The sequence below is a fragment of the Chelon labrosus genome (assembly GCF_963514085.1).
Source record: "Chelon labrosus genome assembly, chromosome: 22".
Classification (NCBI taxonomy): domain Eukaryota; kingdom Metazoa; phylum Chordata; class Actinopteri; order Mugiliformes; family Mugilidae; genus Chelon; species Chelon labrosus.
The window spans coordinates 2,436,966-2,461,966 of NC_140355.1; the positions used below are offsets into that span (position 1 = coordinate 2,436,966).

General features: G+C 42.8%; 3 protein-coding genes across 4 annotated transcripts in view; 2 read left to right on the forward strand and 1 right to left on the reverse strand.

Annotated features, from left to right (window-relative positions):
* Positions 1-3,207: 3,207 nt before the first annotated feature.
* Positions 3,208-9,023, forward strand: LOC311507414 (amine sulfotransferase-like; the record flags this gene model as incomplete). The annotated part of the gene is made up of 6 exons (XM_084571736.1): positions 3,208-3,346; positions 3,436-3,641; positions 6,906-7,032; positions 8,353-8,447; positions 8,545-8,716; positions 8,790-9,023. 6 exons carry the CDS (start codon positions 3,208-3,210, stop codon positions 8,897-8,899), a joined length of 849 nt encoding a protein of 282 aa, XP_084427862.1. The 3' UTR covers positions 8,900-9,023.
* A 3-nt stretch (positions 9,024-9,026) lies between these two features.
* Positions 9,027-21,174, reverse strand: taf1c (TATA-box binding protein associated factor, RNA polymerase I subunit C). The gene is made up of 15 exons (XM_084571735.1): positions 20,750-21,174; positions 19,861-19,972; positions 19,302-19,351; positions 19,020-19,115; positions 17,883-17,950; positions 17,507-17,760; positions 16,704-16,835; positions 16,486-16,603; positions 16,283-16,354; positions 16,058-16,193; positions 15,456-15,584; positions 13,863-14,064; positions 13,424-13,561; positions 11,736-13,177; positions 9,027-11,395 (listed from the first exon to the last, which is right to left on the reverse strand). Exons 1-15 carry the CDS (start codon positions 20,864-20,866, stop codon positions 11,153-11,155), a joined length of 3,309 nt encoding a protein of 1,102 aa, XP_084427861.1. The 5' UTR covers positions 20,867-21,174; the 3' UTR covers positions 9,027-11,152.
* Positions 21,175-23,533: 2,359 nt separating this feature from the next.
* Positions 23,534-25,001, forward strand: part of wdr7 (WD repeat domain 7) — a 106,438-nt gene continuing 104,970 nt past the window's right edge. For both annotated transcript variants that reach the window (XM_084572726.1, XM_084572727.1), the window contains exons 1-3: positions 23,534-23,639; positions 24,493-24,662; positions 24,797-24,903. In XM_084572726.1, the coding sequence (XP_084428852.1) occupies positions 24,504-24,662; positions 24,797-24,903 (266 nt within the window). In that variant the 5' untranslated portion in view covers positions 23,534-23,639; positions 24,493-24,503. The remainder of the gene's footprint in view (positions 23,640-24,492; positions 24,663-24,796; positions 24,904-25,001) is intronic.

The window sequence follows — 25,001 nt, forward strand, 5'->3', positions numbered from 1 at the left end:
GAACCACAGCTCAGTCTCTTGCAGTGTGACAGTGTGCAGTCTGAAATGTAAAAATGAATCCAGCAGCCAGAGCCACCTCTCAAACACAAGCACGGGACCGCCATAGCAAACCAAAGTCGTATCCACAAAACACTGGTAATGAATTCCATTCAGTCCTACCAAATCAGTCTGCAGTGAATCAAGACACAAAAATCAATAGTTCTCTGTAGTTGTAGCCCCAGCATGGGGCCTTGAGAACTACAGAGACCCTCAGTAGTAACCTCTGCAGGCTGGACGTGTGCATCATACTAAGAAATCATAAATCATAATAATTTTAATAGCAAAAATGATTACTGCTATACAAGCAACAAATTATTATCAGAATTTGCATTCAGTAAAACATCAACACTAAAGTTAACACATCTGAGCTGTAATAAGGAATCAGTGATGAAGTGATGACTTTCAAAGTGTTCTCTGCCCAGATGAGAAGTCTTTTTATTGTCTATGGCTCACACCATAAGACCCGGAGGTTGCCACTTGGTGTGTCTCTATGACTGTATATACCAAAATTTGTTTTACATTCAATGAACAATCCTTTTAAAAAACATGTTATGAACAACCTGAAATTTCTTAAGAAGAATTAGTGAAATTTCGGCGCATTGCTGCTATCTGCTGTTTAGTTCTAGGTCTCAGTGTTTAGTTATGTCTGCAACTGTGACTAGACCATTGATTGTTTTGTTAATTAATGAAAAATAGTAATATGTAATATGTTGCTTGTCCTACATACAAACGTATTCGCAGCCCTTCAGACTCGAATGGGGTACACGCCAGGGCTGCCCTTTGAGCCCCCTGCTATTGCCCTTCGCAGCCATCTCCTAGGTATTATGAGGGGTGGTGTCGAGCACAAAGTGTTGCTCTATGCAGATGATCTGCTGCTATACATCTCCGACCCATATTCCTCTCTACCTGCCGCACTCTCCCTGCTCGATCAGTTTGGACAGATATCTGGGTATAAATTAAACCTGAACTATTCCCAATCAATGCTGAGGCGATGGAACTAGATTATTCAAATATAACTCTTTTTCAAGTTTCAATAAACTTGAAAAAGAGAGATTTACCTATCTGGGGGTGGTCATTACAAGGCAATACAAAAACATCTACAAAGAAAACTTTGTCCAATGCCTGAACCAAATAAAACAAGACATTACAAAGTGGTCGCCCTTATCGCTGTCCTTAATGGGGCGAATCAACTCGGTGAAAATGACAATACTGCCTAAACTCTTATATCTTTTTCAGTGTGTCCCTATTTTTATACCCAAATCATTTTTTAACTCACTGGATTCTGTCATCTCGTCATATATTTGGAAACATAAGAAACCCAGACTCTGCAGAACGCACCTGCAACGACCTAGGGGTCGTGGAGGAATGGCTTTCCCCAACTCCTGCTTCTACTACTGGGCAGCTAACATTAGATGTCTTGTCCTTTGGATACACTCCCACCTCCAACCGAACTCCCCAACATGGACATGCTTGGAGGCTAATTCCTCCCAAGGCACATCACTCCCTGCACTACTGGGGGCAGCGCTCCCTCTGCTCCCTGGATCGACCGGCAGTGTGGTTGTACGCAGCTCCCTGAGAGTGTGGGCCCAGTTCAGAAGAACCTTTGTCCTGCAGCTGCCATCCCTTTTGTGCCCAATAGCATCCAATCACTCTTTCCCTCCATCAATGCAGGACGCAACATTTCATGAATGGCATAAGAAAGGCATAAACACTTTTAAAGATTTGTTCATAGATGATTGCTTTGCCTCATTCGGTGACTTGTCTAAAAAAATTAACCTGCCATCTCATAACTTCTTTAGATACCTACAGGTGAGGCATTATGTTAGATCCCTAATACCTTGCTTCCCAAAACTCCCTGCCCCAAACCCCATTGACAAATTCCTTTCACTCCAGCCCCTTGCAAAGGGATCAATATCTAGCATATATAATCTGATATCCGAGCTAAAAGGCACCTCTCTTAACAACATTAAAACTGCCTGGGAGTAGGATCTGGGACTATCACTTTCAGATGACCTGTGGGATGCTGTACTTAAACATGTACATTCTACCTCTATGTGCACTCGCCACTCCCTGCTCCAATTCGAAGTTGTCCACAGAGCTCATATATCTAAACTGAGACTAAGATGTTCCCAGATATCAGCCACAATTGTGACAAATGTCAAAGTCCAAATTCTTCATTAATTCATATGTTCTGGCCATGCCCCAGCCTTGAAATGTTCAGGAGAAGTGTGTTTCAGACCCAGAAAATCTGCTACTCTATTCGTAGGTCAGAACATAAGTTCTATAGGTTATGGGGACCATTGCTTATCCATTTTCAAAGACCTGATGGTATAATTGAGCCTTGATAGCTCTAATGCTGCCCTTGGCGTTCCAACACGTAAAGCCCACAGATCGGGCGCCCGAAACGGGGCTGTGGCACCTTTTGGCAGTTGTCTTGCTTTGACCTTGTAATATGTGTGTTTTAATTTCTCTTCAATACTTAATTTATGTGTGTATTATTGTTATTATTAATATTAATATTAATATGAACTATGCAATACTGTAACCACCCTCAAAGACCATCCTGTGCATCTGTCAAGTCATGCTTAAAAACCAATAAAAGGAACTTGGAAAGAAAGAAAGTTTTCTTCTTCAACACCTAGAGGGAAGGTTTACACAGGCAAACAGATATGTAAAATAATGTTTGTGTTATAACGTACGTGTTTACAGGTCATCGTTTGTTTAAAGAAAAAAGGTTGTGAACACACCAGTCATGAGACCGTTATTTCTCAATGCTTTTTGTGTGACAGTCATTAATACCAGTTCATTCCCAGATGAAAGTGTTAATGACAACAAGGTGCAAATTACCTACCCTATTTCTCCTAACACAGAGGTCCTGTGATAAAATGAATCCAGACATTCAGACTACTGTAATGTCTGGATCCATGCTACAGTGTGACAATATTAACACTAGCCGAGAGCACTGACCATATTTACCATGCAGAGTCAACAGCTAGCAGCGTATGTTCATTGACATTGCCCAACCATCCAACCAAACATGCCCCTAATTAAAGGTTGGACACTTCTGCAGTGACTTCACTTTTCAGACCCAGAGTTTGCCGCTTGGTCCAGAGTCTGCTACTGCTGCTGTGAGGTCTTTCCACTCTTCTGTTTATTTTCTTGACTACAATGGAGCCCATCAACAGCAGGTACAATAGGTATAAAAACTACATCTTTACCAATCGCACAACTGCAGAGCACATTGATTCTCTCCAAAGCTTTGAAGTAAGAGACAGCGACGTCTTCCTCATCACTTATCCAAAGTCAGGTCAGTGAGAAAACCATAGATTGTCACATTATTTTCATTTGATTAACTGTAACGTCTCACACCTGTCTGTACTGTATCTCCCTCCACAGGCACCATATGGACTCAACAGATCCTCATCTCCATCTATGCGTCGGGTGGGGATGTGGACAAATCAAAAAACAACTTGTTTCAGATGCCCTGGCTGGAGAACATGAAGGATGAACATGGCTACACCAAGCGACCCTCTCCACGGCTCTTCACCTCCCACCTCACCCCAATTCTCATGCCTCCAGCATTAAAAGGCAAGAAGGCAAAGGTCAGTGCCATATGGAAGCTCAATCCAAATCTTCACTAAGCTCTAGCTTGATGGGTTTTGTTCTACCAATAGCCCCCAAAACCCAATATTACTATTTTTCATTATTAACAAAAAAAAATTCAACGTATCATTAAATAATGAATTACCTGAATGGAGTTTGGCATGAGACTAGCTTGTACTGCCTTACATTGTGATTTATTTTTTCCCCCCGAATAACATAGAGGGTTATGTGCTGTGTGTGTGTGTGTGTGTGGGCGTGGGTGTGGGTGTGTGTGTAAGGGTGTGCTGTATTGTGTGGGTGTATATTAAGCCTGGAAGGAAGTATATGTTTCTGAAAAGCTACACTAACATAGAAAAAAATAATAAAATAAAAACAAGAAAACAAAGATACACTATTTTGGTATTTTGTGGTGGCAAGGACGAAATTTTGATTTCAGAAGTGGGGGGGACACAAGTATTTTTAATAAAACTCTAATCTTTCAGTTGACTGTGTTTTCTAGTAGTTCTTCTAGTTTTCTATTGCTACTTTTAGATAGATAGATAGATAGATAGATAGTTTTTTTTATTAATCCCAAACTGGGAAATTTCTCTGTTGCAGCAGCAATGTACAGACATTCAACACCATACATAAATATAACAAAAAGCTAACAATCAATAAAAAATAGAGAACTGAAAAAAGAACAAAAATCTATACACAATATTTAAAAAAAATTAAGTTTAATGTTCCCTTTTTTGGTTTGACTGGTTGTAAAGAATGTAGCAAAACATTATCACCCAATTCTATGTTTCACCTTCTTAGTCAGCTTTACTCCAACTCAGTACCACCAATTTTACACTTATTTATGGAATATATGGTAAACAGAGCTCATTTACATAGCACCACCCAGTGGTGGGCAGGTCAAACTGGCATCACAGGTGGGGAGAAATTGAATAAAAGGTCGGCACGCACTTACGCACATGGACACCGATTCAAACGTTAATGTAAATGAAACCTCTGATATTACAATCCTTCTAGCTGACGTGACCCAGGCAGAACAAACGCCCAATTTACAGTAGCAGGTTAACAAGGACTCCTGACCGCGGACTAGCAGACCGGTGTGCAAGCAAGGTGGAGTGATAGCGGGGAGGCCAATCACACAAGAAACGGCAGAGCCAATCGAGGAGCTTGTGGGCGGGTCTAAACTAAGGGAAACAGGCTTCAGCTTGAGCGGCCGTTTTCCGCTTGGTCCTAGTGCCTGACCCGTCTCTGTTTACTATAGCGTAACATTGTTTTTGGACGGTAAAAAGTGCAGGGGACCAAAACGGCCTTTGGAAAAAGTGCAGGGGACATGTCCCCTGTGCCCCCTCCCCAAAACATGAACTACTACTACTAATCTGCTTTGCCCCTTTAGCTCAGCTGTCACGGTTTGTCGCCAGGTTGTTTTGGGGCGACCTTGACTTCTCTTCCCAGCTGGGGTCCATCTCAAGACGGCCTTTGGTATTTGATCCTGGTCCATTCTGAGCACATGTCCCAACCATCTTAATCGGCGGCGTTTCATTTTTGACACAACACTTGTGCACTTGGTCATCCTATGCAGGTCTTTGTTTGAGATCTTCTCAGGCCAGAAGATGCGGCAAGTTTTTCAGAGGCATCTATTGTGGAAGGCATCGATCTGCATGGCGTTTGCATCCAGACTTCCAGATAGGGTGGAGGTTTACAAAAACACCGTGAGCCTTTCCTAACCTTGCTCTAATTTCCGTGGTGTTGAGTTCTCTTTGCTGACAAGACTTCCCAAGTAAGTAAAGGTTTCTCCATCCACACTCCTCGATGATGTTCTTCAGGGCAAAGATCTGATCTGTGCATCCCCTCCCTCTCCTATATCCTGCCTGTTCCTCTCTCAGGTTTTGATCGATAGTGGACTCAGTTCTGCCACGTAGAATCCTACAAAATACTTTTGATGGTATGTGTGATCCCCTGCCAACTGTTGCAGTTTTGGAGGTTGCCTTTCTTGGGCAGTTTGACAATCAGGCCCTTGTGCCTACCCTTCAGGTATTGTCTCCTTTTCCCAGATGTTTCTGAAAAGTTCTGTAAGCACCTTGGTAGATGTGATAAGGTCTGCTTTCAGCATCTTGGCCTGGATGACGTCTATGCGGGCAGCTTTCTCACCCTTCATGGCTTGGATGGCACGCTACCTCATCATGGGTAAGGGGACTGGTGTCAATGTTGGGGACATCTTCTCCTGGTGGACGGTTAGCAGGGTCACCTGGCTCTGGATAATTTAGTACCTCGTGGAAATACTGTACCCATCTCGCCATTTTTGTCTACGACAGGGTTCGACTGGCTGATGTATTTGCCACTGAGTTTCTTGGTGATGTTGTAGACTGTACTCATCACGCCCCTTGCTGCTACTTGCTCTGCTTTTCCTGCTAATTCCTCTACAAAGGCCCTATGGTCACTTTTCACCTGTCCTTTTCATTGTAGGCATTTTGAGCCCGGTCTAGAAGCCTGGGTGATTTGGTGGTTCAATATCTTGGTCTTCAGTTGTTTAAGTTTACGTGGTTTTAAAGGAGTTAGCCATTCCTTGTATTTTTTCTTCTGTAGCCCAGGACCTTGATGGTTGACTCTACATAGACCTTCTTGATGTCCTCCCACTTGTTGTTAATACCTGCGTCTGGGTCCTCTGTAGAGTCTGCCAAAGCACTGAAGCGTTTTCTCAGCTCTAATCCAAAATCTCTGTTGGTTTTGGGGCATTTCAGCTTCGCTACATCAAGGTGTTTCCTGTGTTGGCTCAGCTTTGCCACTCTCTTTCAACTTAAGCCTAACTATGGCTATATCACTCACGTTTTCGTTTAATTAATACTACGCTCTGCTTTATGCTTTACGGAGCGGTTGGCATGGCAACTGGTGATCGCCATTATGTCGCATCCTGTTTCTATAGTTTCAAATAACCAACTAAAACAAAATGTATTTGCTATTTTTTTTCACTGTTCTCAAAGTAATTCAGTCTTGTTCTTTGATTGTCCATGGAAAAGTCTGTCTTTTTTCTTTTTAGCGTGTTGGGAGTTTGATGGTCTGGATTATTATTCTCTAAATCTCTAAAGAGTTGTTTTATGTTTGAGTATTTAGATGATAGATTACAGAAGATGCTTAGTCGGGTCTAGCAGCAGGCCGCCGCCATGTTGAATCCGAATCTCGCCTCTGTGGTCTCTCAGCGCATCTCTCTGATTTCTGTTTTTTTTTTATTTATTTATTTTTTTATTGCTGTTTTTTTTTTTAAATGTCAGGTCATCTATGTGATGCGGAATCCGAAGGACAACGTAGTCTCGTATTATCACTACACCAAGGGATGCTCTTCGCTGCCGACACCTGAGAGCTTTGAGCAGTATTTTGAGGAGTACCTGCAGGGAAATGGTGAGATACTTCAGTCCCACTATAATTTTATTACTTTACCTGTTACCAAACATATTAAAGTTACACCTATATAATATGGATTTAAGTGTACATTCTCAACTTTACTTTAGATGTAACTTGTTCATTCATCCATTCATCTTCTGTAACCGCTTGTCCTGTGAAGGGTTGTGGGGGTGCTGGAGCCTATCCCAGGGGGGTACACCCAGGTCGCCAGTCTATCGCAGGGCTAACACAGAGAGACAAACAACCATTCACACTCACATAAACACCATAAACACAATTTAGAATCACCAGTTAACCTAACCAGCATGTCTTTGGACAGTGGGAGGAAGCCGGAGTACCTGGAGAGAACCCACGCAGACGCAGGGAGAACATGCAAACTCCACACAGAAAGGCCCCAGTCAGATTCAAACCCAGAACCCACCACTGTGCCGCCAGATCTGAATTGGAGGAAGGGAATTAATACAGCTGTTTAATACGTAGTTCCCTCTTTTTCCAAATTGAACTGGACATTTGACTCAAAAACTGTGATATTCCTTCATTATCTTTAATAATAATAATAAACATAATTTAATTTAGAAGATAAAAAGTCTGGAGTTATTTCCAATTGTAGAATTTCCATTTGGAGTGAACCCACAACATAAATTCAAAGGAGCTCTGAATTTAAATGAAACAGACCATCTGTAGGCTACAACAAAATAAATCTTTCAGATAGACAGCAGGAACATCAGGAGTTAGCAGATCAACAATTCGACACGTTGTGAGAAACTGATGAGCTCAACGACAAAGAAAGGCCTTAATGTCAACAGAAGAAAACAGTGGAATATGATCACAGAATGCTTTGCTTTTTGGCAGCAACAACCTCCTGCACAACATCCTACCAAGTGAAGAACACATATAATGATATGGATATGGACGAGGACAAGTCACACAGGATGGAAAGACTTCACAGAAGCAAATACAGAGGCTTCAACACAGTGTGCAAGCCATTCATAAGGCTCAAGAACTAGAAACAGAGCTGAGGGAAACTATCCTGATTTGCTGGTGGCACAAGACTGTAAGTCAGGATTACTGAAGTCATTAGGATTCATCCTAAGAGGGCCGTGAATGTTGAGACACTCAGTCTGCGCTCAAGTGGTGGACCATCTTATCCACGGTTGGGTTGCTAGCATGACTAAGAAGCTGTATAACTAGAGAGCTCCAATCTGAGCTTCTTGTGGAACTGTGGTTGTATTTGCATGCTTGTGGCTGAAAACGTTCACCAGATACTTTGTTTTAAATGCCAGTGTTAATGTTGAGATACCTTCTATCTTTATATAGTTATAGGATCATCTTGGTTTGACCATGTCAAGGAGTGGCATACACAAAAAGACCAGTACGACATCCTCTTCCTGAACTACGAGGACATGATTTTGGTAAGATGGTATTGTCTCCATAGGAACTTCATTAGAAAACACCTTTGTCTATTCCTCGCTACAGATTAAGATCTTATTTGTGCTGCTTCTATTTTAGGACCTGAGGGGAGAAGTGATGAAAATCTGCAATTTCTTGGGTAAAAACCTGAGTGAAGCTGACATCGATAATGTTGTAGAGAAAGCTACGTTCAAGACCATGAAGACAGACTCAAAAGCCAACTATGAGTTTTTGAAAGAGCACAATATCTCAGTGGTGTTCATGCGCAAAGGTAAGGAAGCAGCAGCTCTGTTGTACTGAAACATGCAAACAGATATCAGGAAAGGTTTTGGTTTTCATTACAGGTCAGATTGGTGACTGGAAGAACACTTTAACTGTGAAACAGAGTGAAAGAATGGATCAGCTCATCAAGGAGAAACTCGGTGATCTGTCTCTGAAGTTCACCTTTGAATAAGCAGCCACAGCAGCTCTAAGGTGTTAATGTTTTTTTTGTTGTTGATAAAATATAAATAACAAAAAGCAGAATGGTTCTGCGTTCTGAAATAAAGACATGTTCAAACCAGTCATGATTTGCATCTGTGATATGTCTGAAGGATAAAATCCAACATGAACTGTAAATAAATTAAACAAATAATTTATTCTGTACCATTTCGCAGTGTAACTCAGTGAGTGACAGGTGTCCAGCCAATGATATGATGCGGTTCACTTACACAGCCAATCAATGTCATTGACAGCGTTTTATGTGTACGTGCCCTGCCTATACGCACCGCAGCGCCGGTGAACGAACGGGCAGTGGCACATCCACTCACCAAGCCAAAGTAAAAAAATAAATAAATGTGGTTCTTTTAAGATGGAATGGCTGGCGTAGTGTGTGCAAACAGAAGAACGAGTGAGAAAGGTCTGCTCTGCAAAAAATGCTGTTACCACTAGATTTTTTATGGGTAGTAGAAACGTAATAAAAAAAATTAATCATATATTGTACAGACAAAGAGTTACAGGAATTTACACTGTAGCACATGCTTGTGCTACGGTACACATCATTGTGCAAAATGTCAATGTTTTAATGTGAACAAAATTTATCTCTGAAAGGTGTGCATGTCTTAATTCTTCCAGAGCAGGACTCTCCCTCACCCAGACAACAGGAAGACTCTCACACCGACATATAACATTCTACACAGCTCATGAACAACAAGATTTTTGTCTTTTGTCATGTTAAGTGGGCCAAATCACTTACATTAAAAGTAAACTAATGGAAATTACTGCTGTAATTTGATTCTTTTAATAAGCCATGTAACTTGCTATGATCTCGGGTTTTAGATGGGTGTGATACTGGTGTGTGGCCCCAGCGTGCGGCCCCAGCGTGCACGTGTGATGTTGCTCACAGTGGTCCATATTGTACTCAGGGAGTTTTTGTGTATGCCCACCCTCATGAAGTCTGTTTCTGAATGTTTGGTCAGAGACATTCACACCACTGATCTGCTGGAGGTCATTGTGTAGGGCTCTGGCAGTGATCATCCTGTTCCTCCTTGCACAAAGGAACACATTACTGCTGATAAGAGCTGATAAGTTGAGTACCTTCTACAGTCCTGTCCAGCTGTCCTAGAGTAACTGTCTGTCTCCTGGAATCTCCTCCATGCTCTTGGCACCGTGCTGGGAGACACAGCAAACTGTCTAGCAATGTCACGTATTGATGTCCCATCCTGGAAGAGTTGGACTGCCTGTGCAACCTCTGTAGGGTCCAGGTATCGCTTCATGCTAACAGTAGTGACACTGACCCTAACCAAAGGAAAACTAGTGAAAAACAGTCAGAAAAGATGAGGAGGGAAGAAACGTCAGTGACTTCCATCTGTAAAACCATTCCCGTTTTGGGGATCATCTCATTGTTGCAAAAATGGACTACAAAATGGTTCTGCTTAGAATCATCTTTTTTTAGAGAATGGATCTTCAAGCTTTAAATATTCCTTTTGTTTTTCAACGAGAACCCAAATGAGTTTCGTTGTGATTTTATTAAGAACAGAAGTTTTGTTTAGAAAGATAGATGTAGAAAAGAGGACAAACTTCTTGTAAAGACAAGACATTTCACTGTGAAACAGCTTTTTAACCAAGCAGCAATTGCACACACATATATAAACACTTGTGCACTTAGTAAAATTACAGCAGAGAATTTCTTTTCTTTTAAGTAAAACCAGTCCATTCCTTTCCTTTCCTGGTTCCTTTGACTTGGATTTTGTTATGGGCATTGAAGCTCCTCCCAAAACACGAAACCGTTTTCAATAACCATGTCAACTCATCTCTGTAACTGAGCGTTGAAACCACAGTAATGTCAAATCCATAGAAATGGAAACCAACACAACACGACTGAACCACAGCTCAGTCTCTTGCAGTGTGACAGTGTGCAGTCTGAAATGTAAAAATGAATCCAGCAGCCAGAGCCACCTCTCAAACACAAGCACGGGACCGCCATAGCAAACCAAAGTCGTATCCACAAAACACTGATAATGAATTCCATTCAGTCCTACCAAATCATGATTCATTTCTTCTTCTCCATTAGATACGGTTGTAGATATGTTCACTTCTAGTAATTTCAATCCCAGTGAATGAGACCAGCAGAGATCCATTTTACAAATCAGGGAGCAAGAAAACACTCAGTGGGATGGATACACTGATCTGTCCATCCCAGTCTGTGTGAAATAGACAGATCATTGCATCAAAACCCCATTCGAGATTTCTTCTTCTTTGGTTGTGATGCCTGCGACAGCCCCTGGCGACCCTGTGAACTCTGCGAGAAGGACGAAGCTTGAGATGAGGGGAAGATGTCCTTGGACAGATCCACCCTCAAGCTCCTCTGGGACTGGGACTGGGACTGGGAGCTGCGGAACAGACTGGAGGCTGTATTTGGAGGGTGCGTGGGGCTCTCATTATCCAGGAAGTCATTTTGTGATGGGCCCTCCTAGAAACATCAGAAACATACATTGTGAGGATTGACAGTCCCTGTTTGAGTCATTTTGGGGAACTTTTTTTTTTTTTTTTTTTTTAAATCATTACTCTCCCTCTCCTCATTTCCTCTATGAAAGGTCAAAACAGCTGTTTTGAATTTTTACTGCATTCATTTTACCAGTTTGTTCACCTTTGTTTTGTTTTAACCATAAACTACTTAGCATCATACACACCTAACCAAATAAGAAGAAATAGTTTACTTAACTGCTCCCAGAAACCACTGTAACATCTTGTGATCAGCTGGGCACATATGTTATTATTGCTAGCCGAGAACAGACCACATTCCCTCTTACCTGAGGTGCAAACAGAGCGTTGAGGACGTCAGCAGATGGACGCTTGTTCCTCCTCTGACTGGCTGGTGCGTCAGGGCTCTGTGGTTGGTTCACAGACAGAGTATGTGCTCTGCTGGGAGTCTGTCGGTCACCTTGTTCACCTTTAACAGGTGTGGTGGTTGGTGTGTGAACCGGAGCGTCCATCTGAACAGTGGAAGGTGTCAGAGCTCTTTCCCCCTCATGCTCCCAAAAATCCGACTGCGACAACAACCCCCTACTTTCGGTGTCTGACCACGCCCCCTGGCTTGCTGCGGAGGACCAGCCCGTCGAATCAGAGAAATCGTCCAGTTCTGTCTGGTAGCTGACAGACGAGGTGAAGCTTCCGGACAAATCCAATACGTTGCCAGCAGCTCTCTTTGCTTCCTTTTCCTTCCTCCTCTTCCTCCTCAGAGCCTGTACCTTAGCCTCCCTGTTCACCCCTAACTGCTCCGCCCACCACGCCCGCCACGCCTCCTCGCTTTCCCAGGAGAGGGTCAAACGCTGACTGAGTGGATCGGTCCAAGCTTCTGTGTCCACCTGATTAGGCACTGGCACTATATCTGGAGTCCTGAGTGAAGCAGAGACAGTGCTGTGAACCAGCAGCGAGCGTCTGGACATGCATGACCTCAGGTTTTGCCTCATGCTTTGCACTCGCTCTTCTTCCGACAGATCTCTTGCTTCATTGTCAGGCAGATGGAGCAGACCTTTGGTTTCGATTGTGAGGTGCTGCAAGCAGCGTGGGCGAGGCTTCTTTTCACAACATTTCTGCATTAGTTTCTGGACCCAGTGTTTCCACATGTCAAGAGCCCTGCTGCTGACTTTTACTGGAATCCGTCGCTGAGAAGGACCGACATGATCCACGGTGCGGGAGCCACTGACGGTCGTCTCCTCTTTGCCAAGACTGTCAGCACTGTCAGATTTCCCTTTAGCCACATTTCCATCTTTCACACCTGCATCCAAGCTGCTCATTTCATCTAGCTCTGGCTCGTCATTAACAACAACCTGCAGCCGCAACTGCTTTCGTTTCTTGCTTTCCGAGTCTGAATCCTCAGAGGAAGAGTCAGAGTACATGCTCGTCACTCGTTGATCTCTTTCTGGTGTTTCCGCAACAACTCTGTGCGTAGTGAGACTCTGGGTGGGCCCGACTACTCCCTCGTCGCTGGATGTGTCCGATATAAACAGCTGAGAATCTGGTGGAAGCTCTTCTGCTGCTGCTGCTTCCTCCGTCAGAGTCGACTGTGACAGTTCCTTGGCTGCTTCTTGTGGCGCAGGTTCGTCCCCTGACGGTGGTGGTCGAGACCCCTCGGCGTCCTGCTGCTCGGGCTCAAGTATCTGATAGAAAATATCTCCTGCCTCCGTGAGCTGTAGGATGCACATACACTCCTGAACACCTCGGCCTGCTTTCTTCTGGATACAAGCAAGACCTGACAACAAAGATAAAATATTAGCCTTTGTACAGTTTCTCTTAGTGCCATGTCACCAGTCTACCCTTTAGTTTACAGTAGAGCTAGAACATGGGTCTGAATTGACAACCCCAACATGGTTGAGGTCTTTGTGAAAAGTTCTCCAGTGCATCATATGTTAAAGCTGCCAAAAAAAGTTTGATTCTGCGTATGGTTACTCTTTAATTTAGTTTGTGAGTGACACATGCTCATGCGTTTATTTTTTACCTGCAGCAGGTGAAGACAGTCTATTGGTTGCATTGTGCCGGCGGTGAGGGATCTGAACTGGGAGGTGTTTCAGACTGTCTCTGGGTCTGAGCAGAGCCTGAGGAGGACCTCGACTGAAACAGGCCTGCGCTCTGCCTCCTGAAAACACACACACACACATTTAAAACTAAAACCTACCTGATTAAAAAACTCAACTGACTTGTTGTAAGGGATGACCCGATCAAGTTTTTTGCCTCTCGATCCAATCTTTTAATACTGAGTATTGCCGATCCAATCTTAGTGTCCTCTCCTCGAGACTCAAAGTCTTTTCTTATCTATCTATTCTACCAGATCTAATGGCAGAACTAAAATAAATAAGTGAAAAGATCAGGCTTGGCTGAAGCCTGATACTGGTCGGGACATCCCTGTTTGCTGTTACCAGCCCCTCTTGTTGACTGACCTGAGTACTGCAGCATTGTGATTTCCTGAGAACTTTGCGAGCCAAGCAGGATCTTAGTGGTCCTTCCCTTGTCTCCTGTCGCCAAGGCAGAGGATGAGTAGCCGGGAATGACATGACAAAACAAAGGTGGGGACTGCATCATGTGATCCCACTTGAGCATCGGCACGCATGGGAAACGCTCGTCCATGATGTAGGCAGAGTACTGACAGGCAAACAGAGAAAGAGAGGTCTTGATGAAAGGGATCTATGAGCATTGAAGCTCCTCCTCGTCTGATGACAAAAACTGCTTCAAACTTTTCATCACACCAGGACAGGATGTGTTAGCTGAACACGTTTAGATGTATACATAAAACAAAGTTCCTACATGCTCCTCTTTAAAATAATTCTTTCCCTCCTAACTCCAAGCACCTGTGACAACGCTGGCATGTAGTGGTGAAAATCAGGTATTGAACTGAAAATATGAAAAGCCTGGGGTTGGCTCTGTCCCCCTCTAGGACAGGAGTATTTGTGAAGGTTCATTAAGTATCTGTAATGTCCCATGTTCAACACTGAGTGCACCATTGTCGTGTGTGTGTAAATGCTCTGGGCAGGTGTCTGTTTGATTAGTTTAGTCATCACAATTAGTGATGTTCAAGTTAATCTACCAGGTTTCCAGGTGGGTGGGACCGAGAGGAGAGAGATGGAGCGAGAATAAAAATCACTGCTAAAACGTCTGTTCAGTATAATGTTTGACGTATTTCCCCTACCATTATATTGGGGGTTGCGCCCCGCCCCCGGGATTCCGGGTGGAAACCTATTATTCACTCACAACATAGGCTCCAGTGAGATTCAGTATCATAACGTTACTCACAGTCTAGAAGAAAACAGACATTCTTGTCTGTAATTAATGGTCTAAATTTTAAAATATGGTTAGTTTTTTTTCATCTTTAGACTGTGTATAGGTGGCAACAGATTAAGAGTAAGTTTGTGTTTTGCTAGCTTACATACCAACCGGTAGGTTTTGAACATCACTAATTGGCTAATCAAACAGATTGACACCTGTCCATACCATTAATGCCACAAGAAAATGATCCGTTCGGGAACCATGTTGCACATAGGACATTGCCTATGTACCCATATACCAGTAATATTTTATGTGATGTCCGCATTTTGCACTTTGCAAATTCACGTCCGGATCATATCCTCTGGCGGGTTTTGGCCCGCGGGTTGTATGTTTGACACCCCTGTTCTAGAAGGAAGTACCTTTGAGGATATATTTTCTTCCAAGTCTCAACTGGTAGGGTAGGGAGCCATGGGGCTACAGTGATCTTGTTAATGCATGGGAGCTTGAACTCATATATGCAGCCTAGCTGTCAGAGAAACGCTAACCAAATTTAATATTTTAGCAGACCCATCACCTGTTCAACACCCATGCAAAGAGGTGAATTACCTACCCCCCTGTAAAGAAAGAGAACGGAGTGGATGGGCTACAAAAGAAACTTCTATTCCTAATTTGTCCACTGATCTCCGCTGCAATCTTAAATAAAGTTCTGTGGGTTCAAACAACCTGGATGAGCTCTACGTCCGTTTGTAAGTAACTGAAGTTTACGATACCTGTGTGGTGATGAGGTGATGGAAGGGGTGGGTTTCTCCCAGATATCGCGACAAGATGAGTCTCTCCCCACTCCGACAATCCGAGGTGTTACCGATTCGAAACAGTGTATAACCAGAGGCTGGTTTCGCCTGGAGGTAAAGAAGAGGAGCGGGATATAAAGGATGGGACCAAAGGGTATTAAGACACAAGCAGTGAGGAGATGACAGGAATAAGGCTAGAGAGGATGGAGGACACCAAGAGAACGAGGTGTAAAGAAAAGACGGTGAGAAGAAGGATGTAGAGATGGAAGGGAGAGGGCATTTTACAGTAAGTAGGTTGTCTTCGGTGAGTGTCCCTCTGCTTTAGGTCAAACCATGCCCTGAGACAAGCGTGATTATTAAGCCTTGGAGTTTCCTTAGCAACCTAACTAATATTTCAGTCTGCACATGGGTGGTGGTCCAACAATCACCAGAGTTACACTAACTAAAGAGGTCTTTAAACTGTGCAACAACAATGACTGAGCAAAGTGACTTCATGTGCAAGGTGGACAATTCCTTATTTAAGCACACCGTTTTCCACACTGAAATGGGGGGGGGGCTTCCTTCCCGCAAGCTCCACTCACCCTGATATCTGTGAGCTCCACCCCTGTCCTGTCTGCGTACAGCATCACCCTTGGGTGAGCAGAGAACTCGCACCATCTCCACGATGACTTGGCATTGAAGTACAGGTTGCTGTCCTCCACCCGAACCTTCTGCATCCTGATGGGTCAGAGTGTAACCTTGATTCCAGAGATGTACACGCAGATGAAACCTGCGTGTACACCTCCTTCCGTTGATAACCTACTCACCCTTTGCCGACAGTCCACAGGTTTGCAGCTCCACTCTCACTTGCCACCAGAACTTCTCCTAAAATATGAGGACTGTCAACACACAGCAGAGAAGATGTTAATTTAACACCCGTTTCCTCAGCTGCAGCATTTTCAAGAATTGACTAACTTTACTTCTTTTCTCTAGCCCCTGAAGCTGCAGGGGGAGCAGAAGGATCACTAACCTGATGCTGATGCAGGTTGCCACCTCTCTGGTGTTAACCACATGCAGCAAGCGCGGCTCACTGCTTTCACTGAACCTCCAGACTCCACAAAGGTAATCTGACCGCACACCAACGCAGCCTGTACAACAACACACAGGCATCTTTAAATGTCTACATGACCCAGAGCAAAACCACAAAAGACTGCCGAACTGGTTTTTAAAATATGTCCACGTTCTTACAGTCATTGAAGAGGGATGTGAAGCTGATCTGTTTGATGGGGGCTCTGAGCTGGAAACTGAGGGGGTCGCTGCTGCTGGCATCCACACAAGAAATACCCCCTCTGTGGTGTTGCAGCTCCACTTTGTGGAAGGCTGAGGTACAGCGTTAAGAACCAGAGCCAGAACAAGCAAGAACACAAAGCAGCGAAAATCTTTTTGCACAGCAAAGTTTTCTGGGTAGTGTAATTTAATTATTTATTTATCCAATTCTACCCCTTATTATGCTACATGTGATGAAAAGGGTGGGTGGCAGTTGATTTTTAAGTGTCTGTGGGGGATGCAGCGCACGCAACTCGACTGGAATGGGTGGAAGACCCCAGGCGGCCTGCCTCAGAACTTGAAGCCGAGACGGGTGTGCTCTTCGCCGGGTCAATTTGAGGACAGCAGCCCTGGCTCTCACGGAGGATAAAAATCATGTTTTCCCCCGCATGAAACGTCTCATTCAAGCTTGTTATAATAAAACGTGATCAAAATCATATATTGCAGGTGAATATTAAGTGAAAACCGGGCTCTTTTCAGTGGGAATGTAAAAATCGCTCTCGACAGGAGCGTGTCGTAATTTCAGTTTTAATATTCAATAAATGTATTTTACTTGTAAATATTTTTTTTATATATATTTCTCTATCTTAACAGATTATGTATGGTCTATTGACTGCCTATACATTGTTGTAAATTCTAACATTGAACTTTGACTATGGATAAGTATCTGATAAATCCCCACTTCACAGAAACCAAACCATCCTTTCATGTGATGTGCAGGATACTGAGGCAGTCTAGTCCTTGTTTGCTGGGATAGAGAAGGCAGCCGTGCACAGAGTTGCCGCTATCGTTGCGTGAGAAGGGGACGAAGGCCAGCGCGCCCCCAGTGGCTCCGTCAGAGAACAACAGGCGGTTCCCCTGCTCCGTCAGCTCCTCTTGCAGCAGAGACCCCAGCAAGTTGGGAGGGATGTCGTGCACCACGTCGGACAGCAAGCTGCTGTACCCGTTCATGGCGCTGGAGTTATACGACTTCTGACATCTGGGGGACAAAAAAAAGAGCACAACGTGATTAAATAAAACAGCGTTCAGACGATCCGAGTCCTCTTTCATTTGATTCCTTTCCATATAATGCTCACTTTGACACCAAGTAGGCCCACTTACATTTTATACTTCAGCATGTCGAGGAAGGATTTCACTCTCCACATGCTGACAGATTCCCTGCGATAAATCTGCAAAAAAAACAAAAAAAACACACACACACAAATCAATTTTACGCAAACCGATGACAAACGACAAAATAAATAACAACCTCTTCCTCCAGCTCAGAACACATTCAAACCACAGGAGGATTTCTCTATTTTTGTAACTTAATTTATGCTTTCTCATTTAAAAATTCAACTACGGGTCTAGAAGTTATAAAAACTGGAAACTTTTTGAAATTTTGAATCTATTAATACAGAAATATTTTCAAAGGTACCCGGCTGGCCTTAGGCAGATGGGTCCCTCCATATGAGCTGGGTTCTGCTCAAGGTTTCTTCCTGTTAAAGGGGAGTTTTTCCTTACCACCGTCGCCTTCAGGCTTGCTCTGGGGGTTTCAGGCCGGGTTTTTGTAAATCGCCTTGAGACGATTTGTATTGTTATTGACGCTATATAAATAAAATTGAATTGAATTCACATGAAGAAATGGAGTAAAATTATTATTCTGACATGCCCTCAACACTCGGTTCTTGCAAACAGTGATGCCGGCCTACAGATGCGCTGAATGACCTCCATGCTCAGTTTGAGGCGCAGGATGGTGTGACAGCGAGGAAGACCACAACTCCTCCCAACGACCAGGATAAAAAAGCTGCGCAGAGTTAACCCACAGAAGGCTGCTGGACCAGACAACATTCCCGGTAGTGTGGTCAGGGATGTGCAGACCAGCTAGTTGATGTCTTGACCGACATCTTCAACATCTCTCTGCCTCAAGACCACTCCCAACATCCCCGTGCCAAAGCAATCTACAGTGCCCTGCCTCAATGACTATCATCCTGTCTCACTCAAACCCATCTTGGATCCCAGCACCCTGCAGTGGATAGTGAGGACAGCTGAGAAGATCATCGGAGTCTCCCTACGCCAACAGCATCGTGGATGAGCCCTCACACACACACTCTTCTACTGAACCGACCTGAAGGGGAAATGTTCCCCATTTCGGGACGACACATCGACAACCTATCTGTGAAAGCACCCTAAGATCAAAGCCTGTCATTCATTCAAATGCTATATTTTCTTATCAAACAGTGGGTTGATCAAACTCACCTCTTTCTTTCCTTGTTTGAAGTTGAAGTTTTCACCCAGGACGTCACTCATGCAACCGAATGCGTCTTGAGAGTGATCCATGAAGAAGTTCTGCATCTAAATGTAAAACAAAAAACAAATTGTGGCTGCAGAGCGCTATGGCATTGATGCTAATTCTGTTGATGAGTCTGATTTGATCTAGGTTATGTATGTCCTTTTTAATCTGTGCGACCGTGAGTAAAATTTTGGAGACAAATGTGTGACCAGTGCCATGTTATTTATGGCTGCAACTGGTTCACTCACATGTTCTGTGAAGTCCAGCGCATCTGGAGGCTTCAAGGGCCAAAGGAAAGCTGGAAAAACAATCACAAATCTTTTATTTTGAGGTATATATAAAATAAAGGAAATACAACAAATGGAATTGTGGAAATATACATTCAATCAGATAAATGCACCAAAGGAGAGAAGATACTGATGTTTTACACTAACTTATTTTAAAGTTTTAGTGTTAATTCCCTCTACATGTTTTTAGGCACTACACAAATCTCAGCATCTGTGATTAATACATCATATTTAAAGATCAATCACAAAGGACTACTGCTTATACTGAACTAATCCAACAACAGATACTTGGACAAATATGATAACTATAAATCCAGTAAGGTATGTCCTAATCGGATCTCAAATTTTGGGCTGATCCAGTCACCAGCTATGGATCAGGGACAATAAGAAGCTGACTGGGACATCCCCGGATTTGTCATCTTCAAAATGACTTCAGCCAAGTCTCTGACCTGCTTCAGCACTCCAGATCCGAACATGAAGGCGACAAAAACAAGCTAAAGCGAGCTTTCAGGAGACTCACCCTTTTTAGGAGACAGGAGGGGAAGTGGAACAGGCTCAGTGACGCGCCATGTCTCCCCTCTAGCGTGATGCTTGGATGTAAATGTCCAGCTGGAGGGAGGCCCAGAGACACCCTGAAACCATTAATAGAACCGCTGATTAACAGAGTCTGACAGTGTGGGTAAAAGTGAATGCAACAAAAGATGTGAACCAAGCAGAGAATGTTTAACATTTCTGCATAAAAAAGATTCAAGACATCTGCGGATTTTCACACAAGTCCTGAAAGTAGACAAAAGAGTAACCAATCAAACAAATGAATCCAAAATATTATGCTTTGCTATTTATTTATTCTGGAAAATTAATCATTTGTACATATTGGTAAGCTGCAAAATTCTGAAGGGGGCAAATTCTTTTAAGCAGCACTGGCATGGCTGTTTTCTGGTAATCGGAACCAATGATTTACAGTAACGAATGAGAGGTTCAGGCTGGTTTTGAAATGTTTTTGTACATCACCAACAGTGGACATTTAGTTTGGGTGAAAACCCACCGTCCATCAAATGACATCAAACCCAACCCCAAGAAACAAGTCTTCATAATAAAATGTCTTGATTGACAATGTGACTGATTTTTGTCGTGCAACATCAGTAATGCCCAAATGGGACACACACAATGTTAGGCATCATAAAAAGCACTCATGGTAAGTCAATTTTTTACTTTAGGATTTCATCCACTACAGTGTTTTGCCTACCATTCTATGAGGGGGGCGTCCAGCCATAAAGGCCAAGTTAATTTTATTTTCTATATAATACCAGATCACAACATAAGTCACTTAAGGTTACCTTTCAGATAGAACAGGCTTATTTCTTGTTCTTTAATTATACACACAGCAGACCCACTGACAGCGGACCCACCTCAAGTCTCACTCCATTGTAGGAGCCCCAGTTGCCGGCACAGTGTTTCAGGACCGAGTTCGGCGGCCCGCAGTTGTAAAATGAAGGAAAAAGCTGAGGTGGGAATTGGTAATCCATGTCAAAAACGCATAAATAATTTTTGCATCTTTTTAACGGCGTGTGCGTCTTGGTTCTCCGCTACCTCAGTGTCTGGCAACAAGCCTGGACATGTTGTCCCGGCTCAGCTAACGCTAGCTACACAGCTCTAATATGTCAGCTAGCACCAATAAAAACTGGTTCTCCTCCCCTAAACTTCATGACACGCACTCAGTGGTGCCAACGACAACCGACTGCACTAACTGAAACATGCACAGTTGTCTGAAATAGAATAAAGCAAGGTAAAAATATCCTAAATATCCAGCGAATCACCACACACGTGCAAACTTCGCATCCAGAAAACGGAAGTAAACAAATCTTCTTCTTCTTCTTTTTCTTTTATGGCGGTTGGCAAACAGCTTATGCTGGTGCGTTACCGCCACCTTATGGACTGGAGTGTGGCTCGGAATGTTTTTAAAGTCTGTTGCTTAGCCCAGTTTTTTCCAAATACTTGAATACTGACCTGTATTTCACATGTCCTGAATTCAACTGCAGCAATTCCTTTGTCTCCAATCTTATCTGTTGTTCTCCCAATTTTTCTTTTAATATCCGTCTTTGTTGTTGGTACTGACTGCATTCCAGAATTCTTCCTTCTGCATACTTCCCTCGTTGCCCCTACCTTTCTTTGGATATCGTAGTAATGCCTACCTTTATTTCACTTGTCCCATTCCTGTTACCAGTTTTTCTTCATTTCTGTTTTAATTATGCTTTTGATTTCCATTCACACTTTACTTCCATGTTTATTTCTGCTTTGCTTGTTGCTTCCTTAGCATATCCGTCTGCTAATTCCCTGGTGTATACTGATAGGTCATTGCTAACTCTTTTGTTCGTCATCATGTCTGTTTCTGGGATAACACATGAAACTCCCACCCGACTGGAGCTTGTTTTTGACTCGTCATGTATACTTTTAGCAATGTGCTACATTGTGCTTCTAGGTACCTATGTACTTGGTGACTGTTTAGATGTTTCCTCTGACTTCGTGTTAAAAGATTGAAGTCTACCTTTGCCTGGTCAAAAAGCCATGGTGGAATTCCTGATAGAGCAACTGTGGAGCTTATTGCTATTTTGCTAATTCCTACATTTTCTGTTTCCTTTCCTATTATCCAACCAAAGCTCCTTATCTTTTCTTTCCCTTTTTTCTTGACGTGGATATAATACTGTCTGTGTTGGATGGCTATCTTTGTGACCTTTCAAATTTGCCCAATACCTTAGTACTAGCTGCCTTCTCATCATTTCAAGAGGCATTTCATTCATTTCTGCCTGCAAGGCAGATACTGGAGTCGTTCTTGTCGTTCAAGTCTTAAAGCTTGATATTGAATTGTATCCAACTTCTTCAACCAAGTGTCTGATGACGACTGATATACATCTCAAACATCTGACAATATTAAGCTTTAAACTTTTTTCTTTACATTTTTCAATGACTTTATTTATGTGTTTTCCAAGTGAGAGTTTTGTCAAACCACATAACCACATACCCAAATATTTAAACCTACAAACTCTTTCTAAACTTCGTACTCTCTGTACAATTTCAAATTAAGATTTTAGTTTTTTCTTTTTTTGTGAAAAACACTCTTTGTTTTTGCCACTGAAAATCTGAACCCCCACTCAAGTCCCCATGTCTGAACTTTCATTACTGCCTCTTGTATCTTGTTAACAACAAACTCTGCATTCCTTCCTCTTTTCTACATTACACCATCACCGGCATATAAAGCCACATCAATAGATCTATCTACACCACTTAACACTTCATTTATCATGATTGAGAACAAAATTGGACTTATTGTACTACCTTGAGGAGTTCCATTTTCTGCCTTATATTTATTGCTGATCATTAAATTATATCATATTCTTTTCCTATTCTTACTACAATTGAGCTCTCTGTTAAAAAGTTTTTGATTCACTTCTACATTCTTCCTCTTATAACCACTTCATATAATTTAATAAGCAACCCTTGTCTCCTAATCGTGACATACTTTCCCACAGCAAAAAAATACAGCTATTAAACATTCTTTATTAACCTGCATAAACTTAGATCATGTTAAGTGCTTCATAATAACAGCAACCATAACTTCCACTTTTTATTTATTCATTTATCTATATTAAAAATAGAAATTCGTGTAGAAAAGCGTAGAGTATTAGATGGCATTTGTTTACTCTGCAAATCAACGCAGTGACTTATATTTATGATGATGCGGCATATGATCACAGGCGGTGAATGCATAAAGATTCTTTATGAGAGAACCTGGTTGCAAGAAAAGAAAGGAAAACAGCAGCAACAGTAAACAATTCAATCAATAAAATCCGAATCTACTTTATTTTGAAGTCCAAACCCGCATCCCGGAAGTTGTGTTCTTGTCACGATAGCTATCAAGGCATGTATCGCTCTTGCAACGTTTTAAAAATAAAACTCATTTTTATAAACGCACTTCATGAATTCTAAATAACGCCAATATAGCTGCTACTACTATTACAAATGTATTATTATTATTACGTTTTGTATACTAGTAATAAAAGTTATTTTGTCTTCAGTGAAGTCATTCATATCTAATACATTTTTTATTTTGAAAACACGAGACCGGATGATGTTCTCAGTTGTCGCGTGATCAGCTGACCGAACAGATCGGTCGGTCTGTTGGGCAAGCAGCGATACAAGCCGAAAAAAAAAGGTTATTTCTGCTTTTATTTGCCTTGGAGCCGGTGTTCGACGAAAAGCCTTCCGTAGGAGGGAGATGTTCTAATAGCACCACTATTTCAGGTACGTATGTGCAGTTTTCAACATTGTGTTTTGGTTCCGTTAGCCGTGACGCTAACCCGGAAGTCGCGACACTGCAGGTGAAGTTTAGCATTAGCACTTCATAGACAACTGCACTGCTAATCCGTCCTGTAATAACTGACAGCCAGTAGCGGCTATCTTTTGGTTTAAATATCATCTGCTGTGGTTTTCCCCCAGGTGTCAGGGACTGTTTTGCCACTGACCGTAATTTATGTGCTCCTGTCATCACGGTGCTGCTCAGGCTTTAAACCTCAACGTGACACCAAGGTTAATGAATCAAATGTGCACGCAGTTAATGCGTTTACTTGAAGTGTATGCATTTATGTGCAAGCTTGTACTGTTTACTTCCATCGCTGCGTGTCTCCGTGACTAGACTGTAGTTCGTGACTCATTGATTGGAGTACTGTAGCAATGGCACAACCAATGTGCGTAATGTCAATGCAGCAGAATTGACGTTAAACAGTTAGCTTCTCGTTGCTGTACTATACCACACTGTCAATACTATGTTAAACGTTAGCATATTAGCGTGCCAACATGCTGTGTTTTAGCCTCGTTAGACTGCCATGGCTGTTGACCCAGAGTCTTGCGGAATATCTGTCAGTTCTTGGAATTTCCTGGTATAGGATAAGGTCTGAGAATGGTATCAACACACCTCTCCAATAAATCTTGTTACTGATGAGTGATCTCTGCATGTGATGGTTGTCTATCTGTCTGGTTCAAAATACAGTCCAAAAATAAACCCTGCCATCTCCCATCATGTTGTACATAGTTAGTATACCTATATCTATATAAAACTAAGCCTTTTCCAGATCTAACTGTCCCTCTCTCCTTCCAGACATCAACATAATGTCAGGGAACAACTTGGTTCTACCCATAGTGCTCTGGGGTCGCACGGCTCCCACCCACTGCATCAGCAGCCTGCTGGTGATGGACGACTTCAGCACCATCATCACCGGCTGCCACGATGGACAGATCTGCCTCTGGGACATGACTCCTGAGCTGGAGGTACTGATGAGGATGATTGGCAGCGGCGGTGTTGGTGGTGGTGGTGGTGGGGATGTTAGAGATCGTTTACCGCCTACCTGCGATGCTCTGCCTTAAATCTAATCTTATTATGCCTTCTTTTCTTTTCTGCTCAGATTTGTCCCAGGGCCATGTTGTTTGGTCATACAGCCTCAATCACCTGTCTGTCTAAAGCCAGTGCGTGCAGTGATAAACAGTACATTGTCAGTGCATCTGAGAGTGGGTGAGTACCTTTTTTTTTTTTTAACCATGCACACATCTGTTCATATTCATAGTGTTTCTTTCGTAAGTCTTACCATAGCACAGGGATTCCCAAAGTGG

Excerpts from the sequence above, each read along its gene's own strand:
- taf1c (XM_084571735.1), bottom strand. The coding sequence starts at position 20,866 with ATGGATTACCAATTCCCACCTCAGCTTTTTCCTTCATTTTACAACTGC. Across the intron at positions 14,065-15,455 it reads ATCACCTCATCACCACACAG|TACTCTGCCTACATCATGGA; the intron begins GTATCGTAAACT and ends TTTGCCTGTCAG. Across the intron at positions 13,178-13,423 it reads ACTGTCTTCACCTGCTGCAG|GTCTTGCTTGTATCCAGAAG; the intron begins GTAAAAAATAAA and ends CTTTGTTGTCAG.